The 15,897-nt window shown below is 32.2% G+C and overlaps 1 protein-coding gene across 3 annotated transcripts; it reads right to left on the bottom strand.

Annotated features, from left to right (window-relative positions):
• Positions 1-907: 907 nt before the first annotated feature.
• LOC106052208 (septin-11-like) lies at positions 908-14,580 on the bottom strand. 3 transcript variants are annotated; one of them, XM_056038196.1, is made up of 11 exons: positions 14,432-14,580; positions 9,927-10,059; positions 9,217-9,330; positions 8,093-8,174; positions 6,392-6,532; positions 6,165-6,282; positions 5,475-5,564; positions 4,764-4,860; positions 4,480-4,636; positions 3,918-4,050; positions 908-2,899 (listed from the first exon to the last, which is right to left on the bottom strand). In XM_056038196.1, exons 1-11 carry the CDS (start codon positions 14,450-14,452, stop codon positions 2,741-2,743), a joined length of 1,245 nt encoding a protein of 414 aa, XP_055894171.1. In that variant the 5' UTR covers positions 14,453-14,580; the 3' UTR covers positions 908-2,740. The 3 variants fall into 3 exon arrangements, with proteins under 3 accessions (XP_055894171.1, XP_055894170.1, XP_055894172.1); XM_056038195.1 differs by lacking the exon at positions 8,093-8,174 and adding an exon at positions 7,316-7,397; XM_056038197.1 differs by lacking the exons at positions 8,093-8,174; positions 14,432-14,580 and adding exons at positions 7,316-7,397; positions 13,897-14,072.
• Positions 14,581-15,897: the final 1,317 nt, after the last annotated feature.

Raw genomic sequence — 15,897 nt, 5'->3', positions numbered from 1 at the left:
TGTAAGGAAGTCTTCAATCTGGCATGCCTTTGACATGTCCGAGCCAATGTTGACTAGCTCTCACTGCCATAAAGAACCAGTGTTTACTATACCGGTGTTGTAGATTAGCATTCTGTTAGACATGGTCAGTTCACTATTTTCCTAGACATGCTTAGAGAGTTTTACCAATCTTGTGCTAACTGTAGCAACATCGGAGTTCCGGTAATGAAAAAAAAAAGCCATGTGACTTCAGACCAGCAGGTGTGTATGCTACCCCTCATTTCAAAAGATAATTAGGCCTATCAGTGATCGTGGAGCCATTGGTAAAGGATTATGCAAACTTTACTAGATCGTATTTTACTAACCGCTTAGCCTAACTTCTCAACACTTGCAGTATTAGATAAAATGAGATGACAAGCACTTTAAAGGAATTGAGAGCAGCCATTGACATGTCGGAAAGCAGCTGGAGGAATTGCGATTCCAATTTTAAACTAAAATTACAATTCCATTCGGCTGGAAGCCACTCCACCAACTGCTAAGTCGGTGTTCCCCATGGAACAATGCTACAATTTAAAGGAGAAAAAAAAGAGGGGGGGGGGGGAGGCACCACTGATTGTAACAATTACAGATGTATCTCACTGCTAAGTAGTGTTGGGAGGCAAGGGTACTACTACAACGGTTGCAGATCTTATCGGAACAAAGGGCCATTAACTTGCTACATTTATTTTCTATCGGTATTTTGGTATGACAGAGGTTGCAGTGTATCCAGACGTCTGCTATATATACAATGGTTGCTGTAAGGTACATGTCATTGTTACTACCAAAGTTTTACACCTTCAGAGCATCGTTGAAACTTGAAAGAATTGTGACTAGAAAGAATGTAGGAAATACTCTCCCGATATTCCAACCAAAACAGACACATGGATCATTGAGTACAAAATGTTTTATTTAGGAATCATGCAGATACAGTCAATGTAATGTGTTGATTTGTGCATCCTTCTGGACAAAAATAAAACAAAACAAAAGCTTTACAATAAACACAGAATAATGCCACAAAATAGTTGATAGAGCTAAATTAAAAGTGAATTTGGTTTTGTTTTTGTTTTTTTAGTATAAATTTATTTTGTGGAGAAATTAATTTTGAATGACAAGAATGTTTTAAATTCACTTCATCAAAACACAAATAGGAGGACAAAAAAAATGTTGTCCTATTAATTTCAAACATTGTTCTGTCAGAGAGATTTCAATATTTTTCTAAATTTGGCAGACAATTATGAAAAAAAAAACAAAAAAACTAAAAATGTGGGAAGACCAACTGCAAGAAAAGAAATAAATATACTTTCAAAAAATCTTATTTTTTTATTGCACAGTAAATTCGTAGCAGCATTTCTAAATTAAGAAACAAAAATGTTATTGAAAGTTTGGGAATGAACTCCAATAATGTAGTTGTAATATCCCCAGTTATTTTATCTTCAAACATTTTGAACTGAGTGGCGCAACTACTTTCAGGTCAATGATGGGCAGACAACTGGTCTCCATAGTCTCAGTTTTACATGAACACTATTTTCTTTAGCCATTCTGAAAGTCTGGGATTCTGATTTTATTCTACAAGGCATGAACATCAGAGATTAGAATTTATAATTTGTGGACCACCAGTTCCTTCAATCTAGGCTTACAAAGCACTAGTGCAATATTATTTTACGCTTCTGGTGGGCGAGAAAATGTCCCTAGAGTAAAAAAACAAACAAACCAGCATGTTAAGTCATGGGTAATACAAAATGAAACAAAAAGAATTGAGATATTGAGAGCAAATGCAAGTTCATTGTTACATGTTTTTATTTAATGCTGACACAGAACTAAACAATAGAAAGCATGCAAATTTTGATGGAACAGAAAATTATTGTTAGAAAAAAGCTAAAGGTGTGAATTTATTTTACATAAAAAGGTTAATGGACATTTTAGTGTACACTGATCAATTCAAGAACATGTCTAACAAAATCAGTAATTGGTAAACATAAATCGTTATTTTTCTTAAACATATTTTAAAGTTGTACTAAATACTACTCATTTTATTCCTAATTTAAGCAACTGTGCTGTCTTCAGGAAACTTTTTTTTTTGGTCCTGAATGATCAAAAGTAATTTTTTAAAAATTTTATTGAGTAAATACTTTTTTTTAAAATGTGAACTAGACTACTAGTACTTAGTTTACCAAATGACTGCTTTTACTAGACTTGGTCGTATATCTTCTCAAATTGATGTCAAATGTGTAGAGAACATGGCAGTTAAAATGAACACATTTTTGATGTAATACTCCAAAGTAAGAAAATAGTGAAGTATTATACAAATATAACATTACAATCAAACAGCTGTCAATCTCCATTGGATATTGAAAACATCTTTTGCCGGAATCTCAATAATAACTAAAACCAGGGCAAACTAAGTGATCTTGTAGGTCTTGCAAGCAGACTAATCAACATAAATATCAAGATTGAATTGGTTGGAGCAGATGTATGGTCCCTCTTATTACAAATCATTAAAATATTAATATGTTCTACTTTTTAGCAATAAAAAAATAAATAAAAAAATATTTTTTTTTTAAATTCATTTTTGTGTCTTTAGTCTAAAAAAAAAAATCAAACACATTTGGCAATTCTGTTAAAAAGTGTAAAAAAAAAAAAAAAAAAAAAAAAAAAAAAAAAAGACTTTTAGCTATTGGTAATTAAGAGCAGCCTTTGAAAGTGGATGAAGATTGAGGCTAAACTACTTCTTCTTCTTGGTCATGGTGGAAGTGTGAGCCTGGACTTGTGCCTTCTGCTGAGCAAAGAGATTCATCTCATCATCCAGTTTCTTTTTGCTCTCCTCTAGCTTACGTTTCTCTTCAGTGTGCTGCCTCTTGAGGGCATCAAATCTGTTGTGGAGCTACAGGAGAGAAGAAAATAAAAGCTACAGACAGTTTGTGTGTGACTTTTCAATTTAGCCTAAACTAAGCCAGTGATAAAACATCCTGCAATAGGAAGTTCTGAAACAGCTAATGCATACAGTACAATAAGTTAACCAATTAAAAATTGTTGGCCGTTGTGTAGTTTGCAAACAACATTTAAATATGTTGATATTGTATTGTGCAATTTAGGAAGATAAAATAGCAACACCAGTGTTACGTGCGCGCATCGTAGTGTAAATGTGGAATGGTGCAAATGAAATGGAGGAATAGAAACTAAATAGTGTTTATAGTGTCAAGGAAGATTAAAGTGTTTATAAAATAGGACGTTGTTGTTTTGTGTTGGTGTATCGTTAAAAGAGTCTCTTCATATAATAAGACGTAACAACCAGATGATAAGTTATAAACAACTATTCAAGAAAATACACAGAGTAGTACATTAATTGGGTTTTAAAAAATGTGATTAATTAGCATTTAAACGTTAGTTCTATGTTAAAGAAAAATCCCAATTATGATATCGGTGGGACATGTAGTCTGTATGCCTGAAAATTGCCTCCCCAAAAGACTTTTTATGGGGAGTTGAGAGCTAGAAAGCTCTATCAAAGGTCAGCACAAACAAAATAAAGAAACCCTCAAGAGCTCCCTCAAGAAGTGTGAAATTGACATCCACTGCCAGGAAACAATAGTTCTTGATTGCTCCTCATAGAGTGAAGCTATGAGTGTCGGAGTTTTAAAATACATGGCCAGGAGATCACAAAAAAAAAAAAAAAAAAACTGAGGAAAGAAGTTGACATCTGCAGCAGAGCCAGGCATGCCCTGTATGTAGCAGGCTTTACAAAGCAAGCCATTTTCGAGTTCATAAGAAATGTGCTCATCTTTGTCTGGGAAGGACGAGCTATATATGTGGACTATTTACATTTTTTTTTAACACAGATAGGACACTAAATACAAGTTAGTGATTAAAAATGAAAACTGCCCAGAGGCAAATAAAAGTCTTACTTCTTTCTCTGCCTCCTTGAGTTCAGCTTCTTTTTCTTTGACTCGGATGACAAACATTTGTCTCATTTCATCTTCTTTCTTCTGCAGCATAGTGATGTGTTCTTGGCGTTTTTGTTCATAGGTTTCTGACAAGCTAACAAACAAATAAACTTAGCTTTTAATAACTACCTCAAAGTAAGCCTAAATATAACAAAAGACTTAAAATACATTTTGGTCAACCATTAAATTTGCATATTCATCTGCTTAATTAACAAAAGGGTAGGTACAAAACACATCAATCCTTCACCGCACTTAAAAATTCTTATTGTTTGCGTCTCAAAGTCATCCAACCATATCATATTACAATGACAAGATATATCACTACCTAGATGAACCACAACTAACTTCCTTGGTTAGTCCAATGTAATTTATATATTCTAAGACAATAAACATCACACTCTCTCTCTGACCTCTACACTTGTGCTTATCATGTTTCCACAGTCCCCACAATAACAATATTTAAAAAAAAAATGAGATAGAATTGAAGAATTTATAATTGAAGTAAAATGTTTAACTGTGTTACCTTCGAGATTCTGAGTCAGAGAAGCCCATTTCTTCAAGCTTGTGTCGTCTGTACAGCTCAAAGTGTTTTGAGTGAGTCATCTCCCTTAGATCTTCCATGTTTGTCCTGATCAACATTTCTCTTAGTTTGACAAAGTCGCAATGGTTCTCATTCTCCACTGGCAACATCCAAATATTTGGAAACAAAACAACAACAACATAAACAATGTTTCACACTAGTGATTACAGTTCAACATAGCATAGCCAGTTTATAAATGCACCAAATAAACCAATACAGAAACTGACCTTGTACTGTTCCCCAGGGATACTGCCTGGCTTTAACCATTTTATTGCCTATCTTGACTTCATCATTACTTCCAACAACAGCGAACGGTAGATGTTGCTAATAGAGTAAAAATATAGAGCTTAGAACAAGTTTAAATAAACACTAAAAGTATTATTACTTTTATGTCATATATCAGTTTTAGAACCCTTGCAACATTTGGTGACTAGTAGTCACTTAACTATTCCGTGCGGTCAGCACGAGATCTTTCTTGGTCAGGAAATGACCACGAGGTGAACACCTCAGTTGAGGTTGGTCTCTTGTAGAGAGAGGAGCGTTATTATCTCCTTGGGTATAATATATGATCATAGAGTTATTACTGTGTTGTATACGTATTTCATTGGATAAATTAAGTGAGAAACTGGATGTATAATTTCTAATGGCTGAAGTCGCCAATATCTTTTGTGATTTATATTTTGTACGTAATAAAATCCATGTCTGCTACCAGTGTGTTTATTAATGATTCTAAATGTTGTCGTTGGAGAGTTAAGTATATTAGTGTTCTTACGCACTTGCAAATCTAGTGCGTGTAAGAAAGTATTTGGTTAAAAAGAACTTTATGGTAGTACCAGAAGAGGTATCTACAACACACAGAGACATTCGCGTCATCACGCCTACAACAAGAACCAGGCTGTGACATTTTACCAAATACTTGCCACATAATGACAACTTACATTCATCACAGTGTTTGTCTCAGCAACAGTCTCGTCATCAGTAGGAAACTGGTAAATCTGAACGTTGTTGGCGACCAGCTCTGCCATCAGCTGAAGTGAAAGGTCTTATATTAAAATCATAATACAATGTATTGGAACATGGTGAGCTGTGTGATCATGTGGATAGAGGGATTCTAGTTTCAGTGACACATTTTAATAAATTCTTATGTTTAAGTAAGTTACTTCTTGCAATAAGATTTGTTTGTTAGCAGTTAAATATACAAGTAAATGTAACATTATTTGCCCTAATATACTATTCATACTAATTAAAAAATATCAACTCAGTCATTAGCAATACAGATGGCTAAATAAAAAGGACCAAGTATTTCCTACTTTCCTTTATTTCTAAAGTATATATTATATAGTGTGAACTCTGTCCAACCTCATAATAAGAAAGGAGAAAATTGAGAACTGACAATGTTTGCTATTTTCGAATGAAGCAAAAAAAAACCTTAAATTAAATTCAAAGTGTCCGAAAATTTTTTTAAAAAGTTCCTGTAAAAGTATTAAACAATGGCAAATTAGGACATTTTTGGTGTAATAATTAAATTCAGAATAATGGTTAAGTTTTCAATCCTACTAAAAACAATGTGAAGTCAAAATTTAACATTAATGATACTATTAGGTAATCAAAATGCAACTTATTCCTACCTTGGCTTTAAATTTGGTGAGTTCTGTTTTTGTGATTGTGTCTGCTTTAGCTATGACTGGAATGATGTTCACTTTGCTGTCCATTTTTTGCATAGTCACTAGATCCAGAGCCTTCAGCCTAAATTTGAATGTCATAGATAGTTGGAATTATTCACATCATTTATTTGCTTGGGTCAAAAGACAGTTGAAAACAATTAAATAAGAAAGTCAAACAACAAAGTGCTTACGAATGTCCAGTTGGGGCAATGAAGTAAAGACAGGCATGAACTCTGGTGTCATGATATGTATGCAGCATTCGTTTGATCTTAAGCTCTTCGTGAAGGTATGCATCAAACTGAGCATCAATGTAGTCTACTATTGGCTTCCAGCTAAAAGTTCAAGGAACACTCAAATCATTTAAGAAACAACCAATAGTTTTAAACTTGTTCAGAAATAAAACAACTAAGAATATTGTTATTTTTATTTCAAATTCAATTATTTCAGATAAATTAAATTAACAAGTATTAAATATTTTATTCTAATAAAGGTTTTTTTTATGAGACAGGCCAACTCTGTGCTAATAACAAAGCATACAAATTAACAACATTAGCAACAGCAAAAAGCAGGTATTGGCATAAATTGCAATGTTTCAAACATTAAGCATAAAAAAAGCATGCTATTTTTTTTTTTAAAAGTACTTCCTATTTAATAATTCATAGTTCATTCTCAAGCTAATCACATTTTAATAATTTAGTATAGAAATTATTCAAAATATTTTATGGTGTAAGCTATATTTATATTGAAATAAGCTAAAACCTTAAATTTTTGAATGCCATGCGTTATTTAAAAGCAAATATTAGTTAACTAGTGCTATTATTAGTGTACTACGAGAAAGTGATTAAATATTTCTGAACTAGCTTCCTTAACTAAGCAGTGTTAGTTTTCTTTGCTAATGTTAACAAATCAGAGCATTTAAACACTGTCCCAACAAACAGTAAGGAATTTAGTACCACTAGTCTGTTAGAATGAGAACTAGCTAGAGTACTAAGAGCTACTGCTGATGATGTGGATGATATTGCACATAATGCCGTAAGAGAATTTCTTCCAGTTAATACAGCTGGCAGTACTATCACATGATCACAAAACAACAGCTATTTGGTCTAGGACCTCACCTATCTTCTTTGTTAATCTGATCCCCAAACCCTACAGAATCCACCAAGGTCAGCTTTAAAAGCACATTCTTTTCCCGTAATTCTGAAATAGGACAGATGAGTCAAGACTAGGAGACAGCCATTCATTAGTTATAAATGAAGGAAAGAAAATACCAGTGACATTATTTTACAAAGGAAAACAAAAGATTACAGTACCAAAACAAAAATGGATCTTTTTTAATCATGTGAAAGATGATTATATTACAAGTGTTCCATATAAAAGTAACATATTTACAAAGATCATGTGATTATAAAAGTTGAGAAATAGTGCAAACTATTATCTGTTAACAGTAGTCCTGCAAAATAATAATACAATTGTAAAGCTCAACATTTGGTCATGCAACTGAAGAAGGTGGAATGCTAGGTCAAATGGATATTGTGGAAATGAGCAAAAGCCTGGAGTAGACTGCAGAAAATTACTATCTTTATTCATACTAACTGTAATAACAATAATGATCTAATATGTGCAATAATGATATTTTTATATTATTGACATCACAATTAACATTATATACTAGAAACAATAGCTCAACTTTAATAAAAGATCAAATCTACTGAAACTGTGTTGATTATCACAACAAGCAAGTTGAATAATGTTGAGTCTAAATTGTTAGTGACAAATATAGAAACATGAGAGTTAGTCCTAGATAATTCAAATGGTTTTAGGAGACACACAGTTCTGCAATCTGCCCACAAAAATCCCAAGCCAGAATGTAATAACTGTTGTTAAGACCTTACCTAGAGTCCTTATTGATTTGATCACCAAAAGCAACAGTATCGACTACAGTCAACTTCAAACGAACGTTACTTTCATTCAAATCTGAAATGTTTACCCACTTCAATTTTTTTTTATCTTGCCAGAATCTTCCTACCTTGAAAATGAGCTACTTTCAAACTTGAAAGCTGTTCATTCCTTTTTTTTTTCATCTAAACTGACACATTTGATCTAAACCATTTTTTTTTGCTGGGAATATTTGACGAAACTTATCTAATCATAAATTGGGATATAGACACCAAAAACTAAAACAAAGTAATTTAACTAGGAACAGTTTCTTACTACACACTGAGAGGTGAACACAGACACATTCTATTCTAGGGCACAGTAAATACAGGTAATGATATGTGTGGTAAAAAATACATGTTTCAATTGGCAACATTAAAAATATTGGGGGGGGGGGGGGGGGAGAGAGTTCTTGAACTTAAAAAAATTAATTCAGTGTAGGGCTGAAGAAACAGTGTTAATTTCCTCCACCTGCAAAGAGCAATCTACAATCTAAAAAACTAAAAACAGGACATACACTTTAAATTATTACCTTAGCAGACTAGATCTCACAAACCCACCCACCTCTCTACAGACACAGCACCCATCCTTATGAAATGTGAAGCAAATCGCCTTTGAATGCCCCTATTCACTTTAGGTAGACCTTACTTCCACAACAGCCCAACAAAACCCACACTGTATGCCAGTGCTGAACAACTGATAAAAAACAGCACACTAGGTTTTTTCTTGGCAGAAGAGTCTACAGCTCAGAAGCAAAAAAAGCTGGCTAGAAGAAGAAAACCTCAAAAGTTCAACCCTAACCATTGAAAATCAAATCTTCAAACAATCCTCCTATAGGTTGATCTTGTCTCCTTCTCTCCTATTAGTTCATCTGTATTTTTTTTTAAAGACAAATGTTAAAATATAATTCTGTTGATCATTAGCCTTGAAAAAATAGTTCATAGTAGCAGTTGACAAGACATTAGCAGGAACAATACAGGCTAGTTAGATCTAGACAAAGTATGTCATAATTAACTTTCATGTCATTGAACTCTTTCCTAGAAATGTACTGAACACATTAGAAAGAAAGCTAAAACCCTACCATAAGTATGGGCTTTAAGTTTGACTCCTGGGAGATCATGGTTGCTTGGTGTTGAGTCAAAGTTGGTATTAAAAAGAGTGTCCATCATGGTGGACTTACCAATTCCAGTCTCACCTAGTGAAATAAAAGAGAAAAAAAAAATTCATTTGAAAAAAAGGCCTTCTTTGGATGTACAGAAATCTACTTATGTTAAATTATGGAGTGAAATATTTTCTTAACTTAATCATGCTCTGTAATTAAATGTGGCAAAAAATGAAGTAGCTGAACATAAATTTTTAAAAATATTTGTTAAATTTTTGGTTCACTAGGTTTTTTTTTTTTTTAAATCTATATTAAACAATAAATTTACGAGAGAAAAACATTGACAATATTTATGTGTTTTTTTTATATCAACAAAATGTTTAAAATAGTATATGTGTAAGTAAGCTTTGCTTATTAATTTTGATCAATTTTTTTTTTCATTTCAACTCATATTCTGTATGTAGTAATGTGGTGATTAAATAAATGAAAACATTTAAAAAATAATAAAATTGTAAGGAATAAAAAAATAATCTAAAAAGCTTGAAAATAATAAGTAAATAATCAAATCATTGGTGTCTTTAGTATGAGTTAAAGTGAATGTTCCATTGTAATGTTATTTTGACATTCTCTTGAGCAAAACAAAACAACCATTACAAAAACCTTACAAATAAACAATAAACCCAACTCACCAACACAAAGAATGTTAAAACAAAATCCTTGTGATACGGACTTATTGACCAGTTGATCAGGAAGGCTGTCAAAACCAACATGACCAGTTAAGTTTAAGGTTCGGACCATGTCTGCAAGTGATTTAGCAGGTAACTGGAAAAAAAGAATTTGATTATAAGTGCACTGTAATCGAAAAGTATTGCTATCAAAGCTGGTCACTGAAATGTAACATAATGATAATGTTATACATGAACTTTCTGGATATCAAGATGCAGAAAATAGTATGACTACCAGAAGGAATTTATTTAAAAAAACAACTCCTCCACCATATTGCTATACCAAAAAAATATATTTTATGTTATAAAAATTGTGAAACAAGCTAACTAACAGTGCTAGTTTTCAACTTCTTAACAAAAAAGGACATGGTAATACTAAAAACAGGGAAGTCTCTTCTCAGATACATAAATATGCATCACTGATCTAAAGCTGTTTGAGATACCAGAACTGTCTGTCAAAAGCATAGGATTTTTCTAATTTACTGCCTTTTATAATAATGATTACACAATGCACAATGTTTAATGGCTTTTCCTGACAGCTATCTAAAGACTCTGAACCAGAAGATCTTCTTGTTTATTTTTTGTTTTTATAGTTTTTGCCATATGTTGATGCTATTTTTTTTATATTGTTATAAACCTGGTGGTGGCACAAATGGGGGTAGTGGTGTGTGTGTAGTCAGCCGATTCAAATCGCCCCAGGAAAGCGCTAGACGAGCGGTCAACCGTGACGAGTTACGACGATCGGCCGAGACGAGTGTCAACAAGAGAGTTCGGGAAGGATCGCCGACGTGAACAGAGCTCAGGGGTAGTTGTAGTCATCTGACCACCTAGAAACGTCGAGCAGCGTTCTGTCCGGTTCGAGAAGGCCAGTAGGGACCCTATATAAGAGCGGAGGTGACGCAGTCAAAACGGTTCAGAAAGCGGGTTCACGACAGGAGTTCAGAACACGGTCGACTACAGCACAGTTCAACGGTGTGGTTCTGTACGGAGCATTACGATGGTTCAGTGCGGAGTACTGTCAAGTACAGTTGAGACGAACGGCGTCTTGATCTTGGTCTGTGATCGAGTCCGACACAACGAGCCCAAGTGTGTGAAGTCAGTCCCGAACTGTTGAACCCAGTGCAAGCCCGGAACGAGACGGAGAGGCCAGTGCAAGACTTGATACGGCGGAACGGTGTTATTGGAGAGATATTTGTTATCGCAGAGCTATTTGTACTGTTCTACGTGCTGCCAATTGTACAGTATTGGCTGTTATTTATGGACATTAAACCTTTACGTTATTTTGGAGCCCTGACTTGTCAAGTTCTTTAAATTGGTGGTGTATGGTGCAGTTTGCAGAGAGCCTGGATAGTGAGATTCGTAACAATATAAAAGAAAAAAAAGTGATAAAACTCTGTCTGGTCAAAAGTTTGAGAATGTTACCTCTCCCACAACCATCCTTGGATCACGCTGAAACTTTCAACAACTATTCAGTGGCATAGAGCAGTGTTTCCCAAAGTGGGGTACGCGTACCTCCAGGTGCAAGGGAAGACTTTGGAGGGGGTATATGCTGATTTTTTTTTAGATACCCATTTCTTATGTTTTGTTAATAAATCAAAGTGTGTGTGGGGGGAGGGGAACTCAGCATTTACAGAACTTTGGGTAACACTGGCACAGAGAATACTTGAATCAATTAAAAAAATATAAATAAATTAGTCAATTACTAATAATTAATTATTTTGTCTGATACAATTAATTATTTTGGTTGATACAAACAAAGGAAATTAATCCTTCAGTATTCACAGATATGTCAGGTTTTGTCCCCTTTAATAATTGTATGTTATTTCTCCTACACCCATTCTAGGATCAAGTTGAAACTTTTAACAATTATTTATTCTCCTTAACAAAACATGAATCAATAAAAAAAAAAAAACCAATTAGTCAATTAATTTTTGGTAATTAATTATTTTGTTGAATATCAAAAAGGAAAATAAGCTCTACATCACCGAGTAATATAATTATAGGTACGGAGTTCTTACTCTTAGACAAGGTTTTTTTTTTTAAGGATTTTTTATATTTTGCTTGTTTCATTTACAATCGAGTATAGCAACACAATGAACTTTTTCTCTCCTTATCAACAATGCCAGTGTTGATTTGACACTATTCATTCAGTCGAATCAAAGATATTACCATCCATGTATAAAAAGTCAAATATTTTGTTTTCTTTCCTCCCAAAAAAATTTTTTTATTGCTGAAAATGTACTCATGAATAGCTTCCCTATGTAAAACATCCAAATTTCTTTTTCATTTTCAATGTGTTTTTACCAGAAATGATGTTTTTAAAGAGTAGGGGTTAAAAAGGCTCTTTTTTTTTTATTATTAATTTTCAGGATAGTGAAATGGGATAATTAGCTCAAGACAATCATTTCAAATTATATTATATATATATTTTTTTTTTGACAAAGTGGTCATCATCGAACCATGATGGACGAACTATATATTTATATATATATTAAGTTATTATAAAAAAAATTTTTATTTCAATTTGGATCATAAAATATTACCAAGATATTGTCTAGATATAGTTATAATGAAATCTATTGGGTCTTGTCCACAGTCTGTAAGTTTTAATTTTCAATTTCCATAAATTTTAAATTAAATTTTGGTTTTATTACATCAATTTATTATACATAAATCATTAACTCTATACCAAATAAAACATTTTCTGATAACAAACAAAAGGTTATTGAAGTTCAGTCATATAAAAACATTATTAATTAATTATGACTAATTGATAAAATAATTGTTGGAATTATCTTTAGTTAGGCAATGAATAATTGTTCAAATTTTCAACTTGCTATAAGAAAGAGAAGTGGGAGAAATTATGTAAATGTACAAAATCTATCACCAGACAAACAGAGTGACTTGATATTTAGAAGCTCTGTAAAAAGTCTAGTTCTATCTAAATCTAGGCAAAAGTAAAAAAATTTTTATAATTATTTTACTTATTTTTATTAGTAAATCTAACATTACATGATTATATATATATATATATATCAATAGATTATAATAATAGAAAATTCATTTCTTTAAAGTTCCACTCAAACTTTACTTAGTGAAGTTTACAGAAAGTTAAATTGTACTCAATGAGCTTTTAAGCTAGATCTATATCCTACACTACACTAGAGTCTAGTAATAATAGAATTATTTTACAACAATAACATCTATATTATTCTATATACTATAGAATAGGACATAGGTCTAGTCACTAGTCAGTCTAGTGAACTCTAGTGACTAGTGACAGTCTAATCTATAGATCTAGAATCTAACTAGACTACTAGACAAAATATATCTTATATAATTATTATAGACTATAAATCTAGATTTTTAGATATATATTTTTTTTTATAATAGTATTAGATCTATCTGGAACCTAGACAGTGTCTATATAGTCTATAGATTACACTCGTCTTGACTTGTATAGATTTAATAGATCTAGATTCTAGATCTAGTGACTCTAGTCAGTCTTTTGATTTTGACAGAGTCAAGACTCATACTCATTCTCAAACTGAACTTCTAATACTAATATCTAGATTCTAGAAAAATATATATTCAAATTTTAAATACTTCAAAATAATCTAGATTAGATTTCTAGTATAGATACTTCTACCTTACTTTTAATACAATACAGTTATAGTTATAGAGTTGTATATAATTTTATCAGAATAATAATGAATCAAATTCTAATTCAGAACAATTTTAATTTTAACAATAGAATCTAGTTAAATCTAGTAAAAGTTATTACTAGTTCATTACAATGTTTTAATAGAAAGTAGATCTATATTTATATATAATATCTAGATTCTTAAAGTTAATAAATATAAATAATATAAAAATTTTAAAAAGGACACTAGTCACTAGGTGACTAGAAAAGTCACACTACTATAGTACATACCCAGGCTACAAATAGATCTAATCTAAATCAAAAAGAAAAATTAAATAATAATTTATAAAAGGCTCTCTAAATTTATCACAAGTGAGGACACGATAAATCACAGTAATTCACCGGACACAGAAAGGAATTTTAGGAAGAGTTCCTTAGCCTATGACTATGAGTATGCCCTAAAAAAAAAATCTCTGGGCAAGACAGTAACTGAGTTTACAAGGGAAACTTCAAATTCTGGATGCTGATGACTCACACCTGGCTAGGCCGCTAGGCTATGTTTGAGTACGGTACCTCCCACTGAAAATTTTGGCCTAGTTTTTTTGAGTTTCTCTGTTGGTGCTTTCGTTACCCTACCGTCCCCTTTTTTTTCTCCTTCAACATCTGACCTGACCGAGTCTTCAACACAAGACAGTGAAGTTATTCCGAAAAAAAATATTTTCTAATTCTGGCTTCAGCTTCACGAACTGTGACTGTCAACTTGACATTATTTTATACCTCAAATAATAATCAATCTCAATGTATCTAATTATGACAAAAGGCTTACATTTTCAATCTCGGTTGTCATTATTAGTTAAAAAGCTAGATCTAGATTTAAAACTTTAAATATTAAATCTAGACTAGATCTATAAATTGAATTTTATAAGAATCCGTAAGTTTCTCAATTTTATTATATAAAATAGATGAATAGCGGAAGTAAAAAGAAAGTAAACTCTAATTACCGAAAGGCATTTTGTGTGTGTGTGTGTGTGTGTGTAAAGTCAGCGTATTGCAAGTAGATCTATTAAAATTAAACTAATCTTATAATTTTTATATATACTGTATACACGTTTGGCGTGTGAATTTTGGAAATAAAAAAAAATATCATTATAAAAAAATCTAGAGTTACAAAAAACGAGTTACACATCAAAGAGTATTTTATAATTATAATGCTTAAAATAAGAAAGATGGTACATCTAGATCTATTATCAATGTTTTAGTTACTAATTTAAAAAAAAAACGAACTTAATTCCAAATTTTTATGTAAATCTTTATGGTGGTTTTGTCTTGAAGAAATGAAGATTATTACCTCCAGCCTAAACCTCATGCCCGCAGAACTACGGAGGATGGTATTGGCATATTATGACTTGAACGTGGGACCATTGTGACGGCAGTCCAAAGCGCATAACACATGACTAGGCCAGGGGTCGGCAACCTTTTGAGTCGGAAGAGCCAAAAATTACGATTTACAAAATTTCAACGTTTTTAAAGAGCCATAATTTTTTTCCAAACAATAAATAGTACCGCATAAATATTTTTTTTTATTTAAAAAAAAACGAATCTATTTATTCATAACAAAAAGTATCAATTTATCGTTATATAAATAGTGTTTTACACAAATTAGATTAAATATTATTAATTACTTATTATTTTAGTATAAAATGTATACATTTACATACAACACTAACTTGTACTTCAATAACAAACAAATGAGCAAACTAATTCAGTGGTAAATATGGCTTTGCATGGTTTTAGAAAGTTTGGATAAATTTGGTTCAAACACGACTGTTAGTTGGCTTCTTACTTTACTTCTAATTATATTCATGCAAGAGAATGCTTGCTCGCACGAATATGCCGATCCGACGATAGCCAGCCTTCCAAATACCAACTGACTGTAGCAATCTGGAAGACTATTCCACGCGTCGAGTATAAGTGGCTAAACTCGCGGCATTTCTTTTATAGCTGTCCACTTTTGTTGCGTTACATACATTTCTGGATCTTCTACTCTTCCAAGATTTTAAAATCTGTAAATTGCCCTCTACACAAAGCTTTACTTTTTACATCGATCAATTGCGTGTCTAGAGATCCAGTATCAATTCCAAATGGCACGATGTGGATTTCGGTACTATTAGTGTTCAGAAGATTTTTTTTTTTATAAATGCTACAATCGTTTTGTTTGTTTTGAACTGCTCAAATCTGTCAATAAATTCAGATTTAATTTTTCTTTATAACTGTGCTGAAGTAACTCGTGTC

The sequence above is a fragment of the Biomphalaria glabrata genome, chromosome 8, assembly GCF_947242115.1.
Source record: "Biomphalaria glabrata chromosome 8, xgBioGlab47.1, whole genome shotgun sequence".
Classification (NCBI taxonomy): domain Eukaryota; kingdom Metazoa; phylum Mollusca; class Gastropoda; family Planorbidae; genus Biomphalaria; species Biomphalaria glabrata.
The sequence above is the reverse complement of the archived record's forward strand: the minus strand, read 5'-3'. Positions and strand labels throughout refer to the sequence as shown.

What these genes read in the sequence shown, in the direction of transcription:
- LOC106052208 (XM_056038196.1), bottom strand. Translation starts at nt 14,452, where the DNA reads ATGACAACCGAGATTGAAAAT. An exon ending in ATTGCCCCAACTGGACATTC is followed by an intron (nt 6,283 to 6,391) that starts GTAAGCACTTTG and finishes ATTCAAATTTAG; the next exon opens with GCTGAAGGCTCTGGATCTAG. An exon ending in TCACCAAATTTAAAGCCAAG is followed by an intron (nt 5,565 to 6,164) that starts GTAGGAATAAGT and finishes CTTTCACTTCAG; the next exon opens with CTGATGGCAGAGCTGGTCGC.